Source organism: Bombyx mandarina, chromosome 20, assembly GCF_030267445.1.
Source record: "Bombyx mandarina strain Sakado chromosome 20, ASM3026744v2".
Lineage (NCBI taxonomy): Eukaryota > Metazoa > Arthropoda > Insecta > Lepidoptera > Bombycidae > Bombyx > Bombyx mandarina.
In genome coordinates this window covers 10,946,856-10,968,598 of record NC_143226.1, presented here as the reverse complement: position 1 = coordinate 10,968,598, position 21,743 = coordinate 10,946,856, and the positions used below count along the sequence as shown (strand labels likewise).

The following is a 21,743-nucleotide window of genomic DNA, read 5'->3' as shown; positions in this document are numbered from 1 at the left end:
GCAAACGTGACTAAGCGACAATGCGTGAACTTTACAGTAGACTAATTTAAAGTTGAAATACCTGAAAAATTTCTATTTTAACGAATCTAGCTGTAGGATTGAAATTTATTTTATAGAACTAGAAATAATTTTTTTTGCGGATCGAATATGGTTATTGCCTATCATTTATGACATGACTTAAAAGTATTAATTACCAGGTCATAAAATCCCTTAAAAAAACTGCATAATTATCTATGTACCAGTGCATCCTAAATACACTTCATATTTTTGCAGTGCATTTTCAAAACAAAAATCAATACAATTACACATAATTAGGTCAGCAAATTTGCAGTTGCAGTAGTTGTGCCCATCCAACATTATTGATTTTTCAACAAATCTGCTGTCGAAAGCTTCGGTGAATTGAAGATTACAAGCGAAAATGGTTAATTACAAAATAGACCCAGCTACAAGAGAATTCGTGATGAAGCTAATGGAAGAAAAAGATAGAATCGAACATTTGATTCGTGGTCATTACGCCGTATTAGCGTCCAACAATGTTGGCTTGAAGGGTTCTTTAGTTGATGAGCTCGGATACCCTCGTGATGACATAGACGTATATGAAGTGAGACACGCGCGTCACAAGATAATTTGTAATTATGATATTTTAATGAATGACTAAACATTTTTGTTTATTTACAATGCCTATTTCCCAAAACTAAAAATGTGTGCTCTTTGTCTATTCAATCGGTCCCTCATTGTTGAGGATCGTGACACTCTGTAGCTTTATTATTTATTTATTTTTGTATTTTTAGTTAAATTAATTTATTTAAATGTGTGCTAGTCAAACATTTCATTCAACAATTTCAACCACATAATTTTATATGGTCTTTAAACTTGTTGATTAATTTTACATATTACACAGCTTCTGAGATGAGGTGCCTGAAGATCACAACACCTTAGTGAACTTTTATTCACAACTTTCATTTAATGATTTTATAAATTAAATAGCACAATTCTAAAACTATTTAACTGGTTAGTGATATGTATTCAACAAACAAAATTAGAATTATATTTTTTCTTTGAGTGCTATTCTGACTTAGTTGGACTGGTAGCTTATGGGGCTGAGCCATACAAACTTTGTAAACATCTGTAGTAGCAAAAGTGGTGCCTAGCAAGGAAGCAAGGATGAGTTTCAGCAGAATCTACTCATTGAATTAGAATTTTTTTAAGACTGATTTTCATCCTATTTAATCTTGAGTAGACTGCTAAAGTAAATTATCCGAAATCCATATATTTAAAATCGTTACAATTCTTTCAAATCAGTAGATCACAACCTATGTGAGAAAAACCTGCCTTGCCAACAATGTATATAGAAAATGAATTTGTAATGTAACATGTAATATAGAAAATGAACCACATCATAATTAAAATTTCTTATAAGTTTTAATCTCTTTCATGATTTTCATTTGGATTATGTTTTGAATTTTTAATTTTTAACTTCACTCACTACTATGAACCATACCGACACATGACTCTTAATTTAAACATTATGATTAATAGCAATGTATTTCAGGCCTGCAAAATGATCACAAGAAAGTAATGCAATTGATTGAGAGAGGTATTGCTAAAGTTTATGAAGATTTAATTGACAGTCCCGGTATTGACAGTGAAGAGATAAACTCATGCTTAAATGGCTATCCAGTATTTAAGAAGGATGAGACTGTCAATGATCCAACTTTTGCTACTATCAGTTTTGTGGATAAAGGATCACCGGCTGAAGAAGCTGTGAGTAGTTTTTTTTTTTCATTAATTTGTTCCTTAATTTTTTTAAGATTTATAAAGTGCTTTATTTTTTATTAACTGTTTTCTTTGATTAAAATGTGAATGCTGTGTACTGCCCTTATGTCGTGTGGAAAAATTGGTTGAGTGAGACCTATGCAATAATAGACATCTATGTAGAATGGTCATAGAATGCATATAGTTGTAGTGTGTCTAAAGGAACTTAGCTTTTGTGTCAAAGTAAGTTTTAGTTGTGTTACGATTTTTTATTTCCTACCTAAGCTGATAACCTTGAGAGGCTATATCAGCGTAGCCTTAACTAGTAGGTGAGCTCACGGGGTTCAAACCTGATGACGTTGCTAACACGAATCCTAGCAAGAGCCGTGCTTTGCAGAATCTACCTTTAGATCGGAAACGTGACCCACTGAGAACATCCGGCGAGAAACTCAGTGGGCTGTGTCTGAGGGTTAATTTACTCGTCGAGCCCTTTGTCGCAAGCGACGGGTTCGACCTAGACAATGACCGGGTATTATGCTGTGACCATAGTTCACTATCAAATGAAATTGAATCACTAAAATAGTTTGAATTAGATTATATCAACAACATATGAATGTTCGAAAAAAGATTTCACTGGAATGCAATGATTTACTATAAAATTTTGGATTCAATATATTAAAATGGTTTTTTAAATGAAATATTATTTTCGATTTCAGGGTCTTCGTGCTCACGATGAACTGGTCCAATTTGGTTCAGTAAACTACAAGAACTTCAAAGATGTCTCGCAGATTATGAGAATTGTGTCACACTCTATCAATTATGGCATCACAGTTATTGTTAGGAGGGAAAATGCTGACCTAACCTTCGAGCTTGTGCCAAAACCCTGGGCTAAGCCGGGTTTACTGGGATGTCAGATACAAACAAAGAACACTTCTTAATCTGTCGTATTTTAAAATATTTTTCTCTAAATTTCTTGTATATTAATGTAGTAGGTTTTGGATTTCCATTTACATGTAGCTTCTTTCAACTACATATTACAGGCAAGGATTATATTATTAAAACATTAAATAAAATATTCATTTTCGATAATATGTAGTTAAATGTTCAAGCACAAGTTGATGTGCTAACTTGATGTCTTTTACAGAATACATAGTGTAGTACACTAGATAATGAACAAATAGAAATACATCTATACCTATAGATTAAAGAAAAAAAATTATGTGTTTCCTGAAGTCTTGAGATGAATTATATCTAGTGAGAATAAAAATCGATTTCAATTGACACAGCTTGACTGTTTGTAGTTTACGTAGGTAGTAGTCTAAAAAAGTTGAAAAGTATATTGGGTGACGATGTCTGTCAGAATGTGAGTTAAAATTGAGAAAGGTGATTTCTGTTTTATAAGTATTTATATGAAATTCTAAAATATAAAAGTTTATGATAAACATTTTTCTAATTAGCAATTACAATGAAGAAAAAGTTTTCGTGAGGTATGATATCGAAAATTGATCATTCATAAGTCTAAGTATTGTTCCTGTATTCAGAATGTATGTAGTACTAATATATTCATTGAATAACTATTGGAGAAATGAAACTTTTTAAACGTAATTAATATTTATTGTTCAGTAGAAAATCTTTATAAATTATCAATAATAAAATATTACATAATCATACACATTTTATTTTTAAATATTTTCTTATGAACGTGAATTTTATATTATATTTACTTATTATGTTACCTAATGCGGCCTGTCCTAAGTGAATGATATGGCGCGATATTTACGGAGAGAAGGCACGGTCGGCCTGTCACTATAAGCCGTGCCAATAAAGAAACGAATCTAAAATGGCGGCGGCGATCATGCGCTCTCACTCTAAACTATTGCTGTCTTTAGTCGCACACGGCGCGTACTGCATGCAAAAAAATATCAGTTCTGACTGTTGTTGAGTTCGAGTTTTTTCACTTTCGAGTTGTGCTACTTAGATGACTGGCAGCAAAAGTATCTACGCAAGTTGCATCCCAGATGAGACACCTCCCCCTCTGCCAGGGCACAAAGTAAAGTACATTCTCATTTGTTTTTTTTTATATTTTTTTACAATAAGCAATTTTTTCTATCTTTTTATTTGTTGACCCTTTTTTTTTTTTTTGACCCTGCCATCTGTCAGTTCAGGTACATAGACGCCATTTTCGATTAGTTTCTTTATTGGCGCGGCTTATACTAAAGAACACGTTGCGGTGTCTCAGTGGTATACTACAGTTTCGGTGTGAAATTTCTTGCCAACTAGTGAAATAACGTTTTGTCGTAATTATACACGAAAAGGGCATGTCGTACCGTATCAGTAACTGAGCCGGACGAAATTTCGAATTAATCAAGAGGCCTCGTTCACCGTTTTCAGCAAATAAAAAAAGGGTGGCGGTAAGTTAGTCTGTGGAATTAAAAATGAAAAAAAAAGTCAAAGGTCAACTAAGCCTTAGAGCCAAAAGTGAAGTTAAAAATAAATTTTATGATTGATAACCATAGCCTTAGATTTTTTCTTGGGTAGCTTAATCTTCACGGTTTGGTCTTTGCACACTATTTTGGTTTCCTCAGTGGTTTCGTCGGTCAGGTTACCCTCGTGCTTTGGAGTCTCGTCATCATCAAACATATATTTCATAGAAAAATCGAAATAAAGCTTGCTGTCCACCATCTGATAGTCAGGTTTTGTTATAGTGCCCCTCTCGCAGTCATGGTAGTGACAGACTGCCTTTTCTTGCTCGTAGGTTTCACATGACCCTTAAAAATTAAATGTACATTACCCGACATTAGAAATATAAATCATTAAATACATTTGCTTAAAATATTTAATTGCTTTTCATGTGTTAGTATGTGATTTTTTTTTGTCTATAGGTTAATTTATCTGATATACCTACGTGTTCAGATAATAGTTTGACAATAGATAGATCGCGAGGATCATCTGTTCGTCTCCCGATTATGGTTTTCACTTAATTTTTTATGTTAATGAAGTTATTTAATACCTGGTCTCTGCAATCTAACCGTGAGAATAGCTCGTTCTGGCGCCATTCGCTTGAAGTGAACGAGATAGCACGCCAGCATGGTACCCGTGCGACCACGACCATGCCGACAATGGACACCTAAAACCTAAAGATTTTTATAATATTATTTCAATTAGGTTGATTGTTGATTGATAATGAGTGAAGTCCTTAGTAGTTGCTATCATAGTTCTGTAGGCTTAGTGCGAGTTTCAAAAATCGAATCGAATGACTCGCATCGAGTGTACGCTCTTCACGGTGAAACGTGCGGAGCTCTGAGTGCGAGTTACTCGATTTGCAGGACGTTTATTCATCTTTAGAAGCAATAATTTTTTCTTTTATATTGGTAGCATGCAAGTTTTTTTTTAAGGCGTTTAATTGAAATGCCAAGCTTTCTAACGATATTTATAATTAGTCGGGTAATGGGTAATGTACCTGTGCTTAGTGCGAGTTTTTTTAATTACTCAGTCGATGTTAATGTTATGTTTAATTTGTGTGAATTTGTATCAGTGCCACCTAGTGATAAGCTTATGAATCTCATTTTGTGGGAGAGAGAAGGTTTGTTTATGTTGCTGTCTCATGTATCGAATAGCTTTACCGAAGTGAGCCTCTCGATTATTGTATGTGCGAGTGCGAGTTACAAATTAATGGATTTTGAGAGTATTTCTTCACTTTCAAGCAAGTTAAGTAGTCACTAAAAATTTTGCCGTGAAACCAATACAATATCAAGATTTTTTCTTTCGTTTTTAATAATAATGTTGTTTTTTAAGGTTTTATCTATTCTAATGGTTTATACAAATATATTTTTTCGGTTAGAAAATTTTATAGACGTCTAGCTAGTTGTAAATACATATTAATTCTTTGCTTTTTCATTTAATTCTTATTAAATCATTGCTTTTTTTTAAAGAGTTGTTTGATGAGAGAGAGAGAGCGAGATAGAGTTGTTTTTTTTTTATTGCTTAGATGGATGGACGAGCTCACAGCCCACCTGATGTTAAGTGGTTACTGGAGCCCATAGACATCTACAACGTAAATGCGCCACCCACCTCGAGATATAAGTTCTAAGGTCTCAGTATAGTTACAACGGCTACCCCACCCTTCGAACCGAAACGCATTATTGCTTCACGGCGGAAATAGGCGGGGTGGTGGTACCTACCCGTGTGGACTCCCAAGAGGTCCTACCACCAGTGAAAGAGTATTCTTTATTGTACACAAAATGAATAAATATTGTGAAACATTTTTTCTTGGTCTTATCGCTAAGAGTGATCTCTTCCAGACAACCATTAGATGGGCAAGAATAATTTCGAAATGAATTGCACACTGTGTATCTATCTATTATAGAAATATATACACACACGCACATACACACGCGCACACACACACACACGCGCGCAATATACATATTTACAGGTACATACATACAGATTTATATTTATAAATTATATAGAAATTTGAACAATGTAATAATAATTTTGCTTCTTTACACATTTATAAATAAGGATGGATGCTCGTAATAATTTTAGTATATTTGGGCCACCTAATGAAGATCATCAACACTATTACCGTAAATACAATCATTTTATAAACGTTCAACGGGTAAAAGATTAAACCTATGTAAAACATAATTTCTTTAATTAAAAAAAGCTGAAATAATTACCTATTCCAAGATTAATTATGTTAAGTATGTCTAAATATGTAATTACAATTAAATAAATTCTATAATAAACTTCTAATTCTAATACTTCTATTAAAGTTACTAAAAAAATATGTTTATGCTGGGCAGTTTTCGTGTATTTTAAAGGTTACGCCATTACGGCAAAGTTTGTTTACGAAATTGCACCCTTAGAATGGAAGTGGTATAACTAAAAAATTTAAGATTAGTTTTATATTTCAAAACACTTATGTATTATTATTAAGAACCTACATTTTAAGTAGGTAATACGTGCAGCAAAAATGTTGGACTCCTTTTTACGAAAATTGCGCGGACGGAGAAGTATGAAATTTCCCACACTCATAGAGAATATAGAGAAGTAGTGCAGATTGCAAATTTTTTTTTTTAATTGTGCATAAACAGTAAAAAAATAAACTAAATGAATAAAAAAACCTTACACACATTACCATGTATTTGACACACACACACACACACATGCATTTATACTTTTTTTGTTTATTGATTTATCAATCTGTGGTCAAATTGAGAATAGATTAATATTTTTTGTCTTTAATATTATTTTTCTATAATGTAGCCTTGGCGACATAGAGCAATGATTATTATAGAAATGATGATAATAGAAAGGTGACAATAGAACTATAATAATGTTCAAACTTAAAATTTAAATAAATTATGGTAAAATTTCGACCACTGGACTACCATTAGTAGATAATAATAAAATCATTTATTGCCTTTTACACAGATTTAGATTATTACAGGCAGCCTACAAGGAAACAACAAAAAAACAAAACACTATTATATCATTTCTGGCAAGCAGCTCAACATTTGCACTTGTATATTATTAATAGGAATTTTATTAAGAATATTGACAATTTATGAGGAATTTGACAAGTACGGATTAGTTATAGATATATGTAGTTACATATTGTAAATTAAATTAGTTTTATAAGTGCAATAAAAAATAATTTAAATGATAAAATGATAAAGCCATACCTTTTTCCAATGTGACGATTAGAGGGTATCCTATTATTCTTTTCTATATTATTCTATCAGCTTATAAAATTAAACAGTCTCTTTTAGTCTAGAAAAGGACAAAGTACTCTTTCTGTCTTTTTCAAATAAAATGGCATGCCTTAAAGTGTTTAAACCGAAAAACTAAAAAAATACAATTATTGTATTACAATATTGAAGTTTACCAGAAACTAAGAATTTTGGGTTGAGCCACTTTAATTCTAAAGGTACAAAATAGTATTGAACACGTGACATTACCCGAATAATTTTGAAAGTAGTTGGTTCCCATTAAAATGCTGTTAAAATGCGTTGTATTTCATTTAGACGGTCTAATGCCAAAACATCACGTGCTACCAATATACGAGAAATAATATTATTGCTGCTCTCGGTGAATAAACGCCCTGCGAAGCGAGTAGCATATCTCAACTCACACTCACAATTCTTCATTTTTCACCGTATAGAACGTAAACTCGATTTGATTTTGATTTATTCATTTACAATTGAACAACTAGGAAAAAAAGATGAACAGACATTTTGGAGGGACCGCGAGGAGCTAAATTGTGTGAATTGTTTTATTTTGTCTATTTAATGTTTCTTAGTTAATGCGTATTTAATATTTCTTCGTGTATAAGTGTAATTTTGAGACCGTCCTGGCCTAAAGGTTAAGGCGTCCGGTGTATTCGTATCTTGCAATGCACCGGTGTTCTAATCCCGCCGGTGGGTATCAATTTTTCTAATGAAATACGTACTTATCAAATGTTTACGATTGACTTTCACTGTAAAGGAATAGCATCATGTAATAAAAATCAAACCCGCAAAATTAATTTTTGTAATTACTGGTGGTAGGACGTCTTGTGAGTCCGCACGGGTAGGTATCACCACCCTGCCTATTTTTGCCGTGAAGCAGTAATGCGTTTCGGTTTGAAGGGTGGGACAACCGTTGTAACTATACTGAGACCTTAGAACTAATATCTCAAGGTGGGAGGCGGCATTTGCGTTGTAGATGTCTATGGGCTCCGGTAACCACTTAAGATTAGGTGGGCCGGGAGCTCGTCCACCCATCTGTGCAATAACAAAGTAACGTGGGTTTATTAACTGCTTAGTATCTGTGAAAGTGCGAAAATTTAAAAAAATTAAACAAAACCGCTGGACGTAGCTTCTCGAAGTCTTCGAAAAGGTCCACTGAAAAAAATCTCAGTATATAATCAGCATTTTGCAGAGATTATATTTTATCCCATATTATCTGATCTCATTTCATTTCATTCCATGCCAATTGATTAATGCTTAAAATTAATCAAATCCATTTCACTCCATATTATCATTTTTCATAAAAAAAGATTAGGCTCTATGGCATGATATTTTTGCCTCTCTAGTTGGAAAAATAAAACTACTAAAGAAATACTCGATCGAAACGTTAAAATCCACTAATTTGTAACACGCACTCGCACAAATGTCATTCGTAGTACTCATTTCGGTAAAATTACTCGGTTACGAGATCACAACGTTAATATGAACTCGCACTCACAAAATAACACCGAGTACGTTTGCCGCTAGGGGCGCTGTTCCAATTGCATACAAATTTGAGCAAACTGGCTCGCTAGTGAGAACGTTACAAAACTCGCACTAAGCACACTGATACTAAAATTGTTTCAACTCCTTAAGTCATAGTATACTCAAGTGTACCCGCAAAATCCTGCAATTCTCGTTTCCGTAGGTAAGTAACAAAGAATATAGGTACTTAGTAATTATAACTCTATCCTCCTATTTTCTGAAGATCTCCACAAAACCGAGTAAAAAAAAACTCCGAATCTGCTATTTATAACCATACATAACGAAAGTAAAAATTAGCTATACAAAAAACTTTTTCTTTTGGAGGAATCCGAACCTTCTGCGAGGTTCACATGCTTAGGGGGCCCGCGGTGTATGTGGGACTGATCAATCCGCAGATATTTGGAGCGGATCGCGCCCCCAAGGATAGTCCTATCCACTAAATGATTCCACTGTACTCTGGCCCAAACGTTCGATCCCCCCTGAGGTCAGAACCCGGGCGGGGTAAACGGGCTACCGAGGTCTACACTGCAACCATAAAAAGATACCTAAGAATATTATGGCTACATTCATGGAAAAAATATAGCAACATCCGTTACTATGTCTATTATTATAGGTAAAGTAAAAAACGATCCAATTTTTAACAATACAAATGTCGCCGCCCATTTTGAGACGTGAGTTCTAAGTCTTAATTTTTATGGTACAACCGGCAACGGCTGCCATGGTACTGTACTGAGACTTAGAACTCACATCTCAAGGTGGGTGGCGGCATTTACATTGTTGTTGTCTATGGGCTCCGATAACCATTTAACACCAGGTGGGCTGTGAGCTCGTCCACCCATGTAAGCAATAATTAATTAAATAATTACAAAAAAAAGATGCGGTGTATCTTGATTCTATTCTAGGCTACATCTGTTTTCTGTGTGCTTAGTGCGAGTTTTTTAACGTTCTCGAGAGCCTAAAAGTTAGCCCAATTTTGTATGAAGTTGGAAGAGCGCCCTTAGCGACAAACGTAGGCAAACGAGCGACATTTGTAGCTAACTTTTACGCTATCGACAACGTTGAAAAACTCGCACTAAGCACTGATGTCAATACACGTGACCACATCCTATCATTTTAAAAGCAGCTTTGAATCGAATCGATAACTCCGTAAGTATTCATAAAGTGACCAGTACATACCTCCCCTCTCATTTCCGCTCGTTCGCACAGTGCAATAAACTTCAAAATTTGCTTCAAAGATGGAGCACCGAACTCTTTAATTCTAATTTCGGACCACCTCAATTTTCTTTCACAATCTAAGATGGGCGGTAATTTCTCTGGGGACAGTGTAATCAAATGATCAATTCCCACCTCGACTAAATAATTTAAATTTTCAACGGTTTGCGGCCAGCCCATTGCCGCTATTTTATTCTCAACGAACCAAGAAAAATTGTATGGCGGATAACATTCGTATTCCTTTTTTTCTTGCGTCATTTCGGTTTTTATTTCTTCTTTTTTACATTCGTCTGCATACTTGTAAAACAGTTTTGCTAGTTTAACGTTAGGCCGTTTTGAAACTGTACTCATATTTATTTTGTAAACACCAAACCTCCTTGGCTAGAAGGAGACTAACAATACTAACATAAACTGCGGCGCTTTGCTCGATGCAGATTGACTGGCAACAAACGTGTCTCATTAATACTTACACTTCCTACGAATATTGCAATTAGAAATACTTTTAGAGCATCCGTAATCCAAGAATCCAAGAATTTATATTTAGACCATAGACAATACATTTATTTAACGACTAGCGGCCCGCCCGGCTCCGCTCGGGTTTTTGAGAAAAATGTTAACGATATTTGACGTTGTTTTATTTTGTTAAATAAAAGAACACTTATTGCGGCATAACTATAATAGTTAGACATAATAAGCTGTCGCGACACTTTTTGTAAATAATAATGTGTTCTACAAAGTCGTAGTACATTATTATAATCTATCATCTATAGTTTTCGCAGGGCACGCGATGTAAAGAATATTTTAGGTAATTTTTTTAAACCTTGGGTTACATTATTGGAGTTTTAGTAAGGATCCCTAATTTTTTTCAAAAAAGATGCTTATGTCACTCGGGAATAATGTAGCTTCCAAACAGTGAAATAATTTTTCAAATCGGTTCAGTAGTTTCGGAGCCTACAAACAAACAAACAAACAAACAAATCTTTCCTCTTTATAATATTAGTATAGAAATCAGGCTGTTAAGCTATGTTCAAAATGAAGGTTAGAACTACCAGTAAAAGTCGTATAAAATTTGCTTGTAACTTCGAAAATATCAAAATTCTATGAATTATGATTATATTAAATGTAATTTGAAGCAATATCTCGACCTTACGCGTCGCCAGTCTGTCTGCGTTACTGTTTTAGATCGCATCGAGACATTTGAATTGGTAATGCGCCAACAGCTAAACATTGGCACGATGTATTGGCAGGTAATACCTGTGGCGGGTATTTAGAGTACAGTGTCATGGGAGCGTATATCAATATTATGTATCGTAATCCAATTGTGACTTTGAGTAAGTGTGAGACAAATGAAAGCGCGACATGACATTGATCCGTAAAATCGAAATAGCAATGGAGGACATAGCTCTATGACGCTAAGAATCAACAGTGATAAAAATATGAATTTTTTTTCATAGGATCTTTAATACATCAGAAAAACTCTCACCATTAACTGTTGGCTTGTTGGTTATAACTTCTGCGATGCTAAGTTTTAACGTACCTATCTACCGTAATAGTTTATTAAATGTATTGCTTATGTATATCTAACAAGTAACATAATACAATCTCTTTGCTTATAGCCTAATTTATTAGCAAATTTAATGAACAACAGATTTGTATTATCCGACATCTTGATTGTTTTTCTTTGACAATAGACCTAAAATTAGAAATACCAGAGTTAAAAAAAATCAATAATTTATATATTGTTTGTGTATGTATTCGTTTAATAATACCTAATTAAAACAAAAAGACAATCTCATCAGGTACATTGGATCACAGATAACAAAAACATTAATTAAGAACTTTCTTCGTGGCTTCTTTTGCGGCGTCAATGAACTCCTCCATGACATCTCCACCGACGCCGAATTTTAGAGGGTTGTCCTCAGTGAGATACTCGAAATATTTACCCACAGCTTCCTCGTGCTCAGGAAAGTCACATGACCCTAAAAAGGAGAACAAAATAAAAAAAATCTACTAAAAGGCAAAATTATAATTTGTACTTTATCGGTTTTTTTGGAGATAGTTTGGCAAAGGGCTACTTCCCCACATTAAAGAGGTCTTAGTTGCTGTTTATTTTTCCAATGGTCACTATGTTGACAATTTTAAAACGAATAAAACAAAAACAATGATCCGTCCTCACATAATCGTAAATAGTTGATATTTTTAGAATTTGAACTCGTCGTGGCTTAAAGGATAACGTCCGGTGCATTCATGCTGAGCGATGCACCGGTGTTCGAATCCCAGACGGGTACCAATGTTTCTAATGAAATACGTACTTAACAAATGTTCACGATTGACTTCCACGGTGAAGGAATAACATCGTGTAATAAAAATCAAACTCAAATTATAATTTGCGTAATTGCTGGTGGTAGGACCTCTTGTGAGTCCGCACGAGTAGGTACTACCATCCTGCCTATTTCTGCCGTGAAGCAGTAATGCGTTTCGGTTTGAAGGGTGGGGCAGCCGTTGTAACTATACTGAGACTTTAGAACTCATATCTCAGGGTGGGTGGCGGCATTTACGTTGTGGATGTCTATTGGCTCCGGTAACCACTTAACACCAGGTGGGTTTGAGTTCATCCACCCATCTATGCAATAAAAGAATAAAAAAAACTGACCAGGTCTTATCATTCTGATAGCATTAACAGCTTGATCTGGTAGGAAACGGTGGAAGTGTACCAAGTAGCAAGCCAGCATCACGCCGGACCTGCTCCGACCCTGCCGGCAATGGATCCCCAATACCTGTACAGAAAAATATTTTCTTCAGCTTACTTTGATATACGAGGTAGTTCTGTAAACATTTTGATCATGTTTCTCTAATTAGTTTACGTTAAAGATTTTTTAGTTTTGAGGATAAAAGTCAAGACTATTCAAACGATTAATTTTTTGCACTATTTTTAACATGCCCAACAATTAAATTTCATTAAAATAAATAAGTAAAAGCGCCTGAAGTGGACGTAAACATAAATCAATATTAAATTGTGAATATTCACAGAATTGTGATATTTGTAAGCAGTGTTTATCGAACTAGTAAAGATAGTTTTTCTATAAAGTATACACTGACTAAACGTTGGTTTGTATTAATGTTTTTTCTACTAATTAATACCTATACAAAGTTACTCTCGTAGTGGCTCAGAAGAACAACATACGGCTAAGTCAAAATTAATTAAACATTGGAATGTGATTAAAAGCATTTTCACCTCTCCATTTTTATCAGCCCTTTTGCATACATCCATAAACTTCTTAATTTGTTCAACCGACGGCAACTCGAACTCTTCAATAGGTACTTCTGTCCATTTCAGTCTAGGAATATCGTCTACAGGAGGTTTCTTTCCAGCTGTTAATGTCACCAAATGCGTTATTCCTTGATTTACTAAGAATTTTAAATTCTCCTTGTTCCTAGGAAAGGCCATAGCCGAAATTTTTTTGGGAATGACCCACGAAAACTTGAGAGGTGGATACGCATCGACTTCGATATCTGGAAACGGATTTTCTGGTATAATAACGGTTAAATCATTTCTTATTTCTTTCGTTGCACCAGCTAAATGCCTATCGTCTTGTTCCGTTATTGCTTCTACTCTAGTCACTATATGTTGGTATTCATCGTCTGCCATGGCTGTTTGTTTGATTATCACTGATTTAAAAAAGTTTTTTTATCGAACACTGGCCGGTTTAGCGTGCGATCTCCGCGTGTTGACTGACCGTGGTAAAGGCGGGAAAAGTTTGGCACAGCAAGATAAACTGGAACGCAATGTTTATTTCTGGAGACTTTTAATATTCAACCATTTGTTTGTTATAATTGTTATAAGTATACACGTGAAATACGCTTTAACGGCTCATAACAAATATAAGAAAGAGCCTGAAAAATTTATAGATTCAGGGAAATAAAATTGGACATAACCTATTTTACGTTTATTTGACATTGTGATAAATGTTCCAAGGCGTTTCGATGTTCAACTAATTTTATAAATGACGTCATAATGACGCTTTTAGCGTATTCTGTAAACACAGAAAACTAAAATACATAACAAGATACAAGAACAAAATATCGTTGCAGTAATAAGGAAGCTGACGCACAATTAAATGCGCATCAGTTTTTTGGATTTTTACGATCGTTTTTTTTTTTTTGGGCCGACATCTTTTGAAATTGAACGAACAAAAAAACAGACTAAATACAATACATACGTTACAAAGATAGGCATACTATAAATTTTATTAAACTTATTATAGTAAAATTTATAACATGTAAACGCCGTAAGATTTATTGATTTCAATTTATTTCATGAAAGAGCATTTTTTTCTTAGAATTGTATATCAATATTTTTTTTTTTATTGCCCTTGTAGGTAAACGGGCATACGACCCACCTGATGGTGAGTGGTTACCGCCGCCCATGGAATTCAGCAATGCTAGGTGCAGAGCCAAGCCCCTCCCTATCGCTTAATGCTCTCCCAAGCCTCGTTTGAAGAATGTTCAAGTTACGTGACCATACCTGTTCTCGTTAATTTTCACACAAATACTTATTGCAAGCTAAATAGAATAAAAAAGTAAAGCAAGATCCTTTTTTTAACTGAAGGTGAACGAACGAGTTCACTGCTTAATCAGTAAAATGGTTACCGAATCTCGTAAACATCACAACGTGCAGCTATCCACCTCGGGACATGAAGTTGATTCATTGAAGTGGTCAAAGCCTCAACTGCCGGCCGTCCCGACCTTCGTACCGAAACGCATGCTGCTTCGCGACAGATATAGGAAGCATTGTGTGCATTGCAGTATGCCCTAGCCGTGATAAATGTTGACGATCATAGTGCGCTGGTACTCTGTAATATTCTGAGAACACTGTCGCCCATCCTCCGGTGAATCTCTAACCGGTCATCGTTCTCGATTAAATTAACCCATAGACACAGTCCACTGAATTTCCCGCCGGATCTTCTCAGTGGGTCGCGTTTCCGATCCGGTGGTAGATTCTGCGAAGCACGGCTCTTGCTAGGGTTCGTGTTAGTAACGTCGTCAAGTTTGAGCCCCGTGAGCTCACCTACTAGTTAAGGTTACGCTGAAGTAGCCTCTCGACACTATCAGCTTAGGTAGGGAAAAAAATGATAAAAAAAGGGTCTCTTAGTCGACATTTACATCTATTGTGTGTTTGCCTACCTATTGCTAGTAATCTTGAGGGGTTATAATAGGGAAGGCTTAGGCCAGGTCACGATGCTGAACCTGGCGAATATATTAAATCGCGAACCTATGGGAAGATCCGACAAGAAACTCAGTGGACTGTATCTGTGGCTTAATTTACTCGCCGAACCCTTCGTCGAATTCGGCGGATTCGACGAGAACGGTGACCGGTGCTTGGAATGCTTAGAAGCACCGATAGCGGATCGGGAGGCTTACATCTAAGCTATTCTCAGCCTTCAGCACAGTTTCTGTCGTCACAAATAAGACGTCTGCATACTTTTTATCTTTCTACCATCACATTCGGCATTCAATTAACATCCACTACTCGATCGAGTCTGCAAATAGTTTCGTTTGATCTTTGGGAAATTAACGAATCGTAGACCTCGTACTTATATACTTTTATATATTTCATGATATTTACCAAAACACTACAGTTCCGCCATTTCGCGTTATTCGATTGTATTCTCTATATTGTAAGAGATAAAAATCAGAGTCGCGCGTCTGAGCTAACGACCGCCACCTACAATTACTAGAATGACAAGGACGCGTTGGATTCGATATATTTTCAAATATATATTTCTTGTGGATATATTGCGTATGTTAATATAACTTTTTTTAGTTCAGTACTATTTCAAACACGTGTTGGGATGAGATTTTTTTACTCGACAGACGATTGTTTTTATTGCACCAAGTGCTCACGGATTTCGTAGCGTCATGCAGTTACCTGAGTCCATAGACATCTCAACATGGTTTCCTTGAACCGCGAAGTGGTTGTGCTGGTGGTAGGACCTCTTATGAGTCCGCGCGGGTGGGTACTATCACCCTGCCTATTTCTGCCGTGAAGTAGTAATGCGTTTCGGTTTGAAGGGTGGCGCAGCCGTTGTAACTATACTTGAGACCTTAGAACTTATATCTCAAGGTGGGTGGCGCATTTACTTACGTTGTGGATGTTTATGGGCTCCAGTAACCACTTAGCACCAGGTGGGCTGTGAGCTCGTCCAACCATCTAAGCAATAAAAAAAAAAGTGGAATTTCAAGTGGCATCACCAACGCCTACTTCATCTTTGAAATCTTTAACGCATGACTGCCTCTACTGATAGGTCAAATAGCGGTACCTAAATGTACCCGAACTAAGCAATTTTAAATTATTTTCAAATTCAGAAAATAATTTTAAATTGCTTTCAAATTAAAATTCAGAAAATAATTGAAAATTGCTTAGTTCGAGCGCAGGACCCACTTAGTGTTACTGATCACCTCATAGACTCATAGACATTATCAAAGTTAAAATATATCGCCACGCATTTCGAGACATGAGTTATAAGTGACAGTTAAATAGCACAACGGCTGCCCAAGCCTTCAAACAGAAACTAGGTAAGGCTATCTACTAGACTTCACAAGTTGACCTACCACCAAAACTCATGATACGGGTGGGATATGCCCTCGAAAAGGCGTCAAGTATGTTTTTGAAGAGAAAAGGCTTTGTACAGAAATAAGTACACATCACACTGTAGAAATAAGCAACATAACTTATTATATATATGACGGAGCAGGCCAGTTCCGTGGTTTTTTTAAATTATGACGTCAGCGTTGCGACGCCATTTTCTTCATCATTATCAATGCCTTCCATAGTGACAGTAATCAAAAATAACTTTTTCTATGAATTCCATTTATTACATTCTAAGTGTACAATGATAACAGCAGAGAGCTCCGCTCCGTTCGATTGCTCGAGCCGGAATGTTTTGTGTGTGTTTTTTTCCTATTCTAGTAGCGCGATAGGTTATTCTAGATTCACCGAATTAGTAGGTGGGCTCACGGGGCTCAAACCTGACGTTTTGTGCAACAATAGTCACTCGTATTTATAGTACAAAGTAGGGGGTAGCTTAGTAATGAATTCTCTTGAATACCGTCTTAACCAGTTTTTGACATGCGTAACATTAAGGAAACAGTTAACTTTAACTATTTTTAGTTAATTAAATGGTGACGTTGCGCCGACATATATATGTAGGCTTGAGGGTAGATATTATCTTGTTGAACACCAAGTAAAACGATGTCACCTTTGGTTTCTGATTTAATCAACAATATGTTAACTTGACAATTCACTTTAACACTTGTCCAACTTTAACCAGTACGTACAACAGTCACTGAATCACACAACGTAACAACGATATAGTAAGTGCACCGGGCAAACGCAGTCGAACGAATGTTTCTCGCAAGGCACGCGCCGCCTTTTTATACTAGCCGGCGCAGCTGGCTTATGAGTCACTTCTGTTGCACGAGTGGAACGACACGGCCGGCGCACCCGGCTTGTGTGAGTCACGCCTGTTGCACGTGATGTTTATTAGAAATATTGTTAACGCCGTCACGGCCATACTGACATGCGCTCGTCCTCGTGCGCCTTTTTATGGTTGTTCTGTAGACAATAAGCGTATTCGTTCATCCTGACATTAACGGATGCAACTTAAAACGTGGTCTATGATATTAACAATCTAATACGGTTCGGTTCGCATAATTCTTCAGAAAATCCTATACTGGCTATAAATACTGACTGCTTACATACCTGGGCCAGTTCATTTAAAACTCTTCAGGTATGTAAGTATGTCCCTTTTAACTTAAATCGGAATTGTTATCCCTTCAGTTTTTCGAACTGGACCGGATAATGCTAGACCGAATCGCAATCCCTGTAGCTAATTGTTGTGGCTAATCTGGATGAAAATCCCTATAGCCAAGCCATTGGACCGGACAGACCCTTCAATGACTTAACACTCTTTTTTTTTTTCTCTTTTTTTTTTTTGCTAGTCCGGATTAACATCTCTCTAGCCACATACAATTCTCTTTTTTTTTTTTTATCTGCGTGTACGGTAGCGTTTGTTAAAACATTTCTTAAACCAGAACATTTATACGGAATTTCTTCAGAAATAGTGCGAGACCGACCATCGTTTTCTACATTTCCAACCTGCACCTGAGGTGCCTGAGCTTACAGACATTGTATCACTACCCACAGACTATGTTTGCTGTATCGCTATTTGCGGACAAAAATGTCGCTTCTATTGTCAGTGATAGAGTCGTCATCATTAAGATCAGTTTCATGAACAAGATTAATTAACCCATCTGTGTACGCCGTCACGTCATCGTCACTATAATTTTCAGAAATTTCTAGTAGGCCTGACGGGCCTCGAGGTATTTCACGTAAGTTTTCATGGGGAAATTTGTACACTCTATTAGAACTATTTACATGTCTCAATTTATACCTATCGTTTTCCAAAACTGCAGTAATGTTGAAGGGACCTTTACATTTTCGGTTAACTTACGAAAACAAAATCCTCAGCGGAAAAGAGTTTGACTTTAGCTTTGCCTCGACTAAACCAAGCTTCTGTTTGTGCCCTTTTTTTATGTTTTCGCCGGTCTTCGACTGTGCTAAATCAAGATCTAATCTAGAGGGATTATCACTCTGTTGAAACTTTAGATATTTCAAGTGAACTACCCTGAACGGCAAACGTCTATTCTATTGGAGTAAACCCTGTTACTCGACAACGTGCACTATTAAGGGCGAGTTGAATATCCCCTAAGTGCTCTTGCCATCATGATTGGTCTAAGTTACTTTCAGATCAAAGAGTGACTTGTTCATGAAACCGCTTACCATTGAATAAATTACTATGACTTTTATAAGACTACATTCTGACCCTGAATGGAACATAAAGGGGAAGCCAAAACCACTTATCTGTAACACACTGAAGCTCTGGAACACACGTTGACGTCTCTGGTTGGACCTGCCACAGCACCTGGAGCAGTGTCGTTTTTCTTCTTGTAGCGCATGGAACACCCAGAAGCTACATGGCTCGCATCACCGCACACGTAACAGCCGACTTGCAGGCGAGAGCCGGGCGCCCACGGATGAGGAGGTTGTTCAGGTTTTGCAGGCTGTATTTTTTGTGAGGCAAGTAGTAGCTCGAGCCTTAAGCGAATGTGTGAGAGTCAAAATTAAATCGACACCATCCAATACTTCAACTACTTTAAACGGCCCTTTAAACTTCGTATCTAATTTCGTTTGATTATGCTCTTCGTATTAATGTGTGGACGAGCTCACAGCCCACCTTGTGCTAAGTGGTTACTGGAACCCATAGACATCCACAGCGCAAACGCACCACACACCTTGAGATAGAAGTTCTAAGGTCTCAGCATAGTTACAACCGCTGCCCCACCCTTCAAACCGAAATACACCACCGCTTCACGGCAGAAATAGGCAGGGTGATGGTACCCGTGCGGTCGATGGCACTATACGGAGCAACCGTCTGGTGCCACGTCCTTACCCACGAGAACGTTGCCGCGCTGCGACGCCGGCAGCGCGCGATCGCAGTTATTCAATGATACCTCACAGTCTCCTACGAGGCGGCGCGCCCTAGCGCAAGTGCAGCCGGAGCGCGGGGGCTCCAATATCGGCAGTCCGTGCTGGAGGCGTGGTCTCGTCGTTTGGCGGACCCGTCGGCCGGCCTCCGTACCGTCGAGGCGATCTGCCCGGTTCTCGCGGACTAGGTGGGCCGCGACCGCGGAAGTCTCACCTCCGGCTACCTGTGCAGACTCACAAGACATTTTACCGCCATGCAAACTTCTTACCGCAACAAATCTTACCAGCCACCACGCAAACTACAATTTTACGGGTTCCACCTCTCTTGCACGATGTTACTCCCACACTGAGGAAGCCAACCGCGAACACATGTCAAGCACGCACAAGCACGCACTTCACCGGAAAAACCTGCATCCGCCAGCGGAACCCGAACACCGCCGCATCGCCAGACACGAACGCACCGGACGTCTCATCTTACAGGTCACGACGACTTCAGATGTGTCAATTTTTCTTCCCCACGGAAACTTGCTTGCTTGCTTGCTGGAGCCCGAAGTCATCGAACGTGTAGTGTTATTGGTATTGAATCGAGTAGATTCTTAATTTCTTGCAATAGCTTGTTACGTGTTGTATTTCCGTTAGTAAATGCCATGTGATGAAGTCGACAGTCAAACTGGGCAACATGAGCCAGAACGTAAGATGTGACGATTTCTTCGTGGCTCAGATCTTCCATCGAGGTAACAGAGACGTTATTACACGACTTACGTATGCTGCATTCACGCTCTTGTGGCGTACCACTACTAGTATTCTGATCTGCATCATGTTTTTTTTTGCTGTACTTCGAACATGTTCAAACACGTCACGCCAGTGAGAGTAGAGTCCTGATCCCACTTCTGATGTAAGCTTGAGGGTAGATATTATCTTGTTGAACACCAAGTAAAACGATGTCACCTTTGGTTTCTGATTTAATCAACAATATGTTAACTTGACAATTCACTTTAACACTTGTCCAACTTTAACCAGTACGTACAACAGTCACTGAATCACACAACGTAACAACGATATAGTAAGTGCACCGGGCAAACGCAGTCGAACGAATGTTTCTCGCAAGGCACGCGCCGCCTTTTTATACTAGCCGGCGCAGCTGGCTTATGAGTCACTTCTGTTGCACGAGTGGAACGACACGGCCGGCGCACCCGGCTTGTGTGAGTCACGCCTGTTGCACGTGATGTTTATTAGAAATATTGTTAACGCCGTCATATATTTAAATACAGTCCAGTCCTTGGTCATCTCTAGTACTCACCATCACTGACACCAACAATGGCGTGATAAAAATAAAACAAAAATTTCTTTTAAATATGTATATTCCATAGTTACAAGTTAACATAGACTAACATATGAAATTAAATACATTTTTGACTATACAATCAATGTTTGGGTCGTCGTGTTTTGAGCCAACCAGCAGATGAAAGTAAAGGAATTAATATTCAATATAATATTGCAAAACATGACAATATTTTAAAACACCGATTTACAGTTGCAATGTATACTCTTGATATAAAAAAATGGGTCGGGAAAGATGGGTTGAAAAGACGTTTTAAAAGCAAAGACAAAAATACTACGGTTTAAAGGCTCATAAACTATTTTAATCCATCATTCGTCTCGAGTTCGTGTAGGTAATGTAAATGACTTGAAGCTCGCCAATATGGTGGGTAGAGATAAGGTCTCTTATGTGGGGAAGAAGTTGAAAACTGCCAAGCTTTTTGCAGCAAATTGCAACTGGAAACCGACGAAGTGAAGTTAAGAGTTAAAATATATTATGTATTATTGAAACTTTCGGCGTTATCTTTGAAATTACACCACTTGCGACGGTGGCGCCATCCTAATTTGCCGCTTTCCTATATACAATTTTGTTTATTGTGGTCCTTATTTCAAGCCTCCATAACCCGTAATGTGCTCCAAACGTAACAATC

The 21,743-nt window shown here is 37.1% G+C and overlaps 4 protein-coding genes across 4 annotated transcripts; 1 reads left to right on the top strand and 3 right to left on the bottom strand.

Moving 5' to 3' along the window:
* The first annotated feature begins 221 nt into the window (after positions 1 to 221).
* Positions 222 to 3,425, top strand: LOC114242452 (26S proteasome non-ATPase regulatory subunit 9). Its single transcript, XM_028173613.2, has 3 exons — positions 222 to 629; positions 1,553 to 1,764; positions 2,472 to 3,425. The coding sequence occupies exons 1-3, from the start codon at positions 419 to 421 to the stop codon at positions 2,691 to 2,693; spliced, it is 645 nt and encodes a 214-aa protein (XP_028029414.2). The 5' UTR covers positions 222 to 418; the 3' UTR covers positions 2,694 to 3,425.
* Positions 3,348 to 11,198, bottom strand: LOC114242511 (dual specificity protein phosphatase 23). The gene is made up of 3 exons (XM_028173697.2): positions 10,191 to 11,198; positions 4,766 to 4,889; positions 3,348 to 4,523 (listed from the first exon to the last, which is right to left on the bottom strand). The coding sequence occupies exons 1-3, from the start codon at positions 10,575 to 10,577 to the stop codon at positions 4,240 to 4,242; spliced, it is 795 nt and encodes a 264-aa protein (XP_028029498.1). The 5' UTR covers positions 10,578 to 11,198; the 3' UTR covers positions 3,348 to 4,239.
* A 759-nt stretch (positions 11,199 to 11,957) lies between these two features.
* On the bottom strand, positions 11,958 to 14,024 carry LOC114242512 (dual specificity protein phosphatase 23). Its single transcript, XM_028173699.2, has 3 exons — positions 13,462 to 14,024; positions 12,880 to 13,003; positions 11,958 to 12,205 (listed from the first exon to the last, which is right to left on the bottom strand). The coding sequence occupies exons 1-3, from the start codon at positions 13,873 to 13,875 to the stop codon at positions 12,054 to 12,056; spliced, it is 690 nt and encodes a 229-aa protein (XP_028029500.1). The 5' UTR covers positions 13,876 to 14,024; the 3' UTR covers positions 11,958 to 12,053.
* Positions 14,025 to 18,051: 4,027 nt separating this feature from the next.
* Positions 18,052 to 21,004, bottom strand: LOC149500754 (uncharacterized). Its single transcript, XM_089736111.1, has 2 exons — positions 19,800 to 21,004; positions 18,052 to 19,349 (listed from the first exon to the last, which is right to left on the bottom strand). The coding sequence occupies exons 1-2, from the start codon at positions 20,016 to 20,018 to the stop codon at positions 19,146 to 19,148; spliced, it is 423 nt and encodes a 140-aa protein (XP_089592237.1). The 5' UTR covers positions 20,019 to 21,004; the 3' UTR covers positions 18,052 to 19,145.
* Between the last annotated feature and the right edge of the window lie 739 nt (positions 21,005 to 21,743).

Excerpts from the sequence above, each read along its gene's own strand:
- LOC114242452 (XM_028173613.2), top strand. The coding sequence starts at position 419 with ATGGTTAATTACAAAATAGACCCAGCTACAAGAGAATTCGTGATGAAG. Across the intron at positions 630-1,552 it reads CGCGCGTCACAAGATAATTT|GCCTGCAAAATGATCACAAG; the intron begins GTAATTATGATA and ends AATGTATTTCAG. Across the intron at positions 1,765-2,471 it reads GATCACCGGCTGAAGAAGCT|GGTCTTCGTGCTCACGATGA; the intron begins GTGAGTAGTTTT and ends TTTCGATTTCAG.
- LOC114242511 (XM_028173697.2), bottom strand. The coding sequence starts at position 10,577 with ATGAGTACAGTTTCAAAACGGCCTAACGTTAAACTAGCAAAACTGTTT. Across the intron at positions 4,890-10,190 it reads GAGCGGAAATGAGAGGGGAG|GTTTTAGGTGTCCATTGTCG; the intron begins GTATGTACTGGT and ends AAAAATCTTTAG. Across the intron at positions 4,524-4,765 it reads GGTTAGATTGCAGAGACCAG|GGTCATGTGAAACCTACGAG; the intron begins GTATTAAATAAC and ends TTAATTTTTAAG.
- LOC114242512 (XM_028173699.2), bottom strand. The coding sequence starts at position 13,875 with ATGGCAGACGATGAATACCAACATATAGTGACTAGAGTAGAAGCAATA. Across the intron at positions 13,004-13,461 it reads GGGCTGATAAAAATGGAGAG|GTATTGGGGATCCATTGCCG; the intron begins GTGAAAATGCTT and ends TTTTCTGTACAG. Across the intron at positions 12,206-12,879 it reads TATCAGAATGATAAGACCTG|GGTCATGTGACTTTCCTGAG; the intron begins GTCAGTTTTTTT and ends TCTCCTTTTTAG.
- LOC149500754 (XM_089736111.1), bottom strand. The coding sequence starts at position 20,018 with ATGTCTTGTGAGTCTGCACAGGTAGCCGGAGGTGAGACTTCCGCGGTC. Across the intron at positions 19,350-19,799 it reads GCCTCGTAGGAGACTGTGAG|CCTGCAAAACCTGAACAACC; the intron begins GTATCATTGAAT and ends CAAAAAATACAG.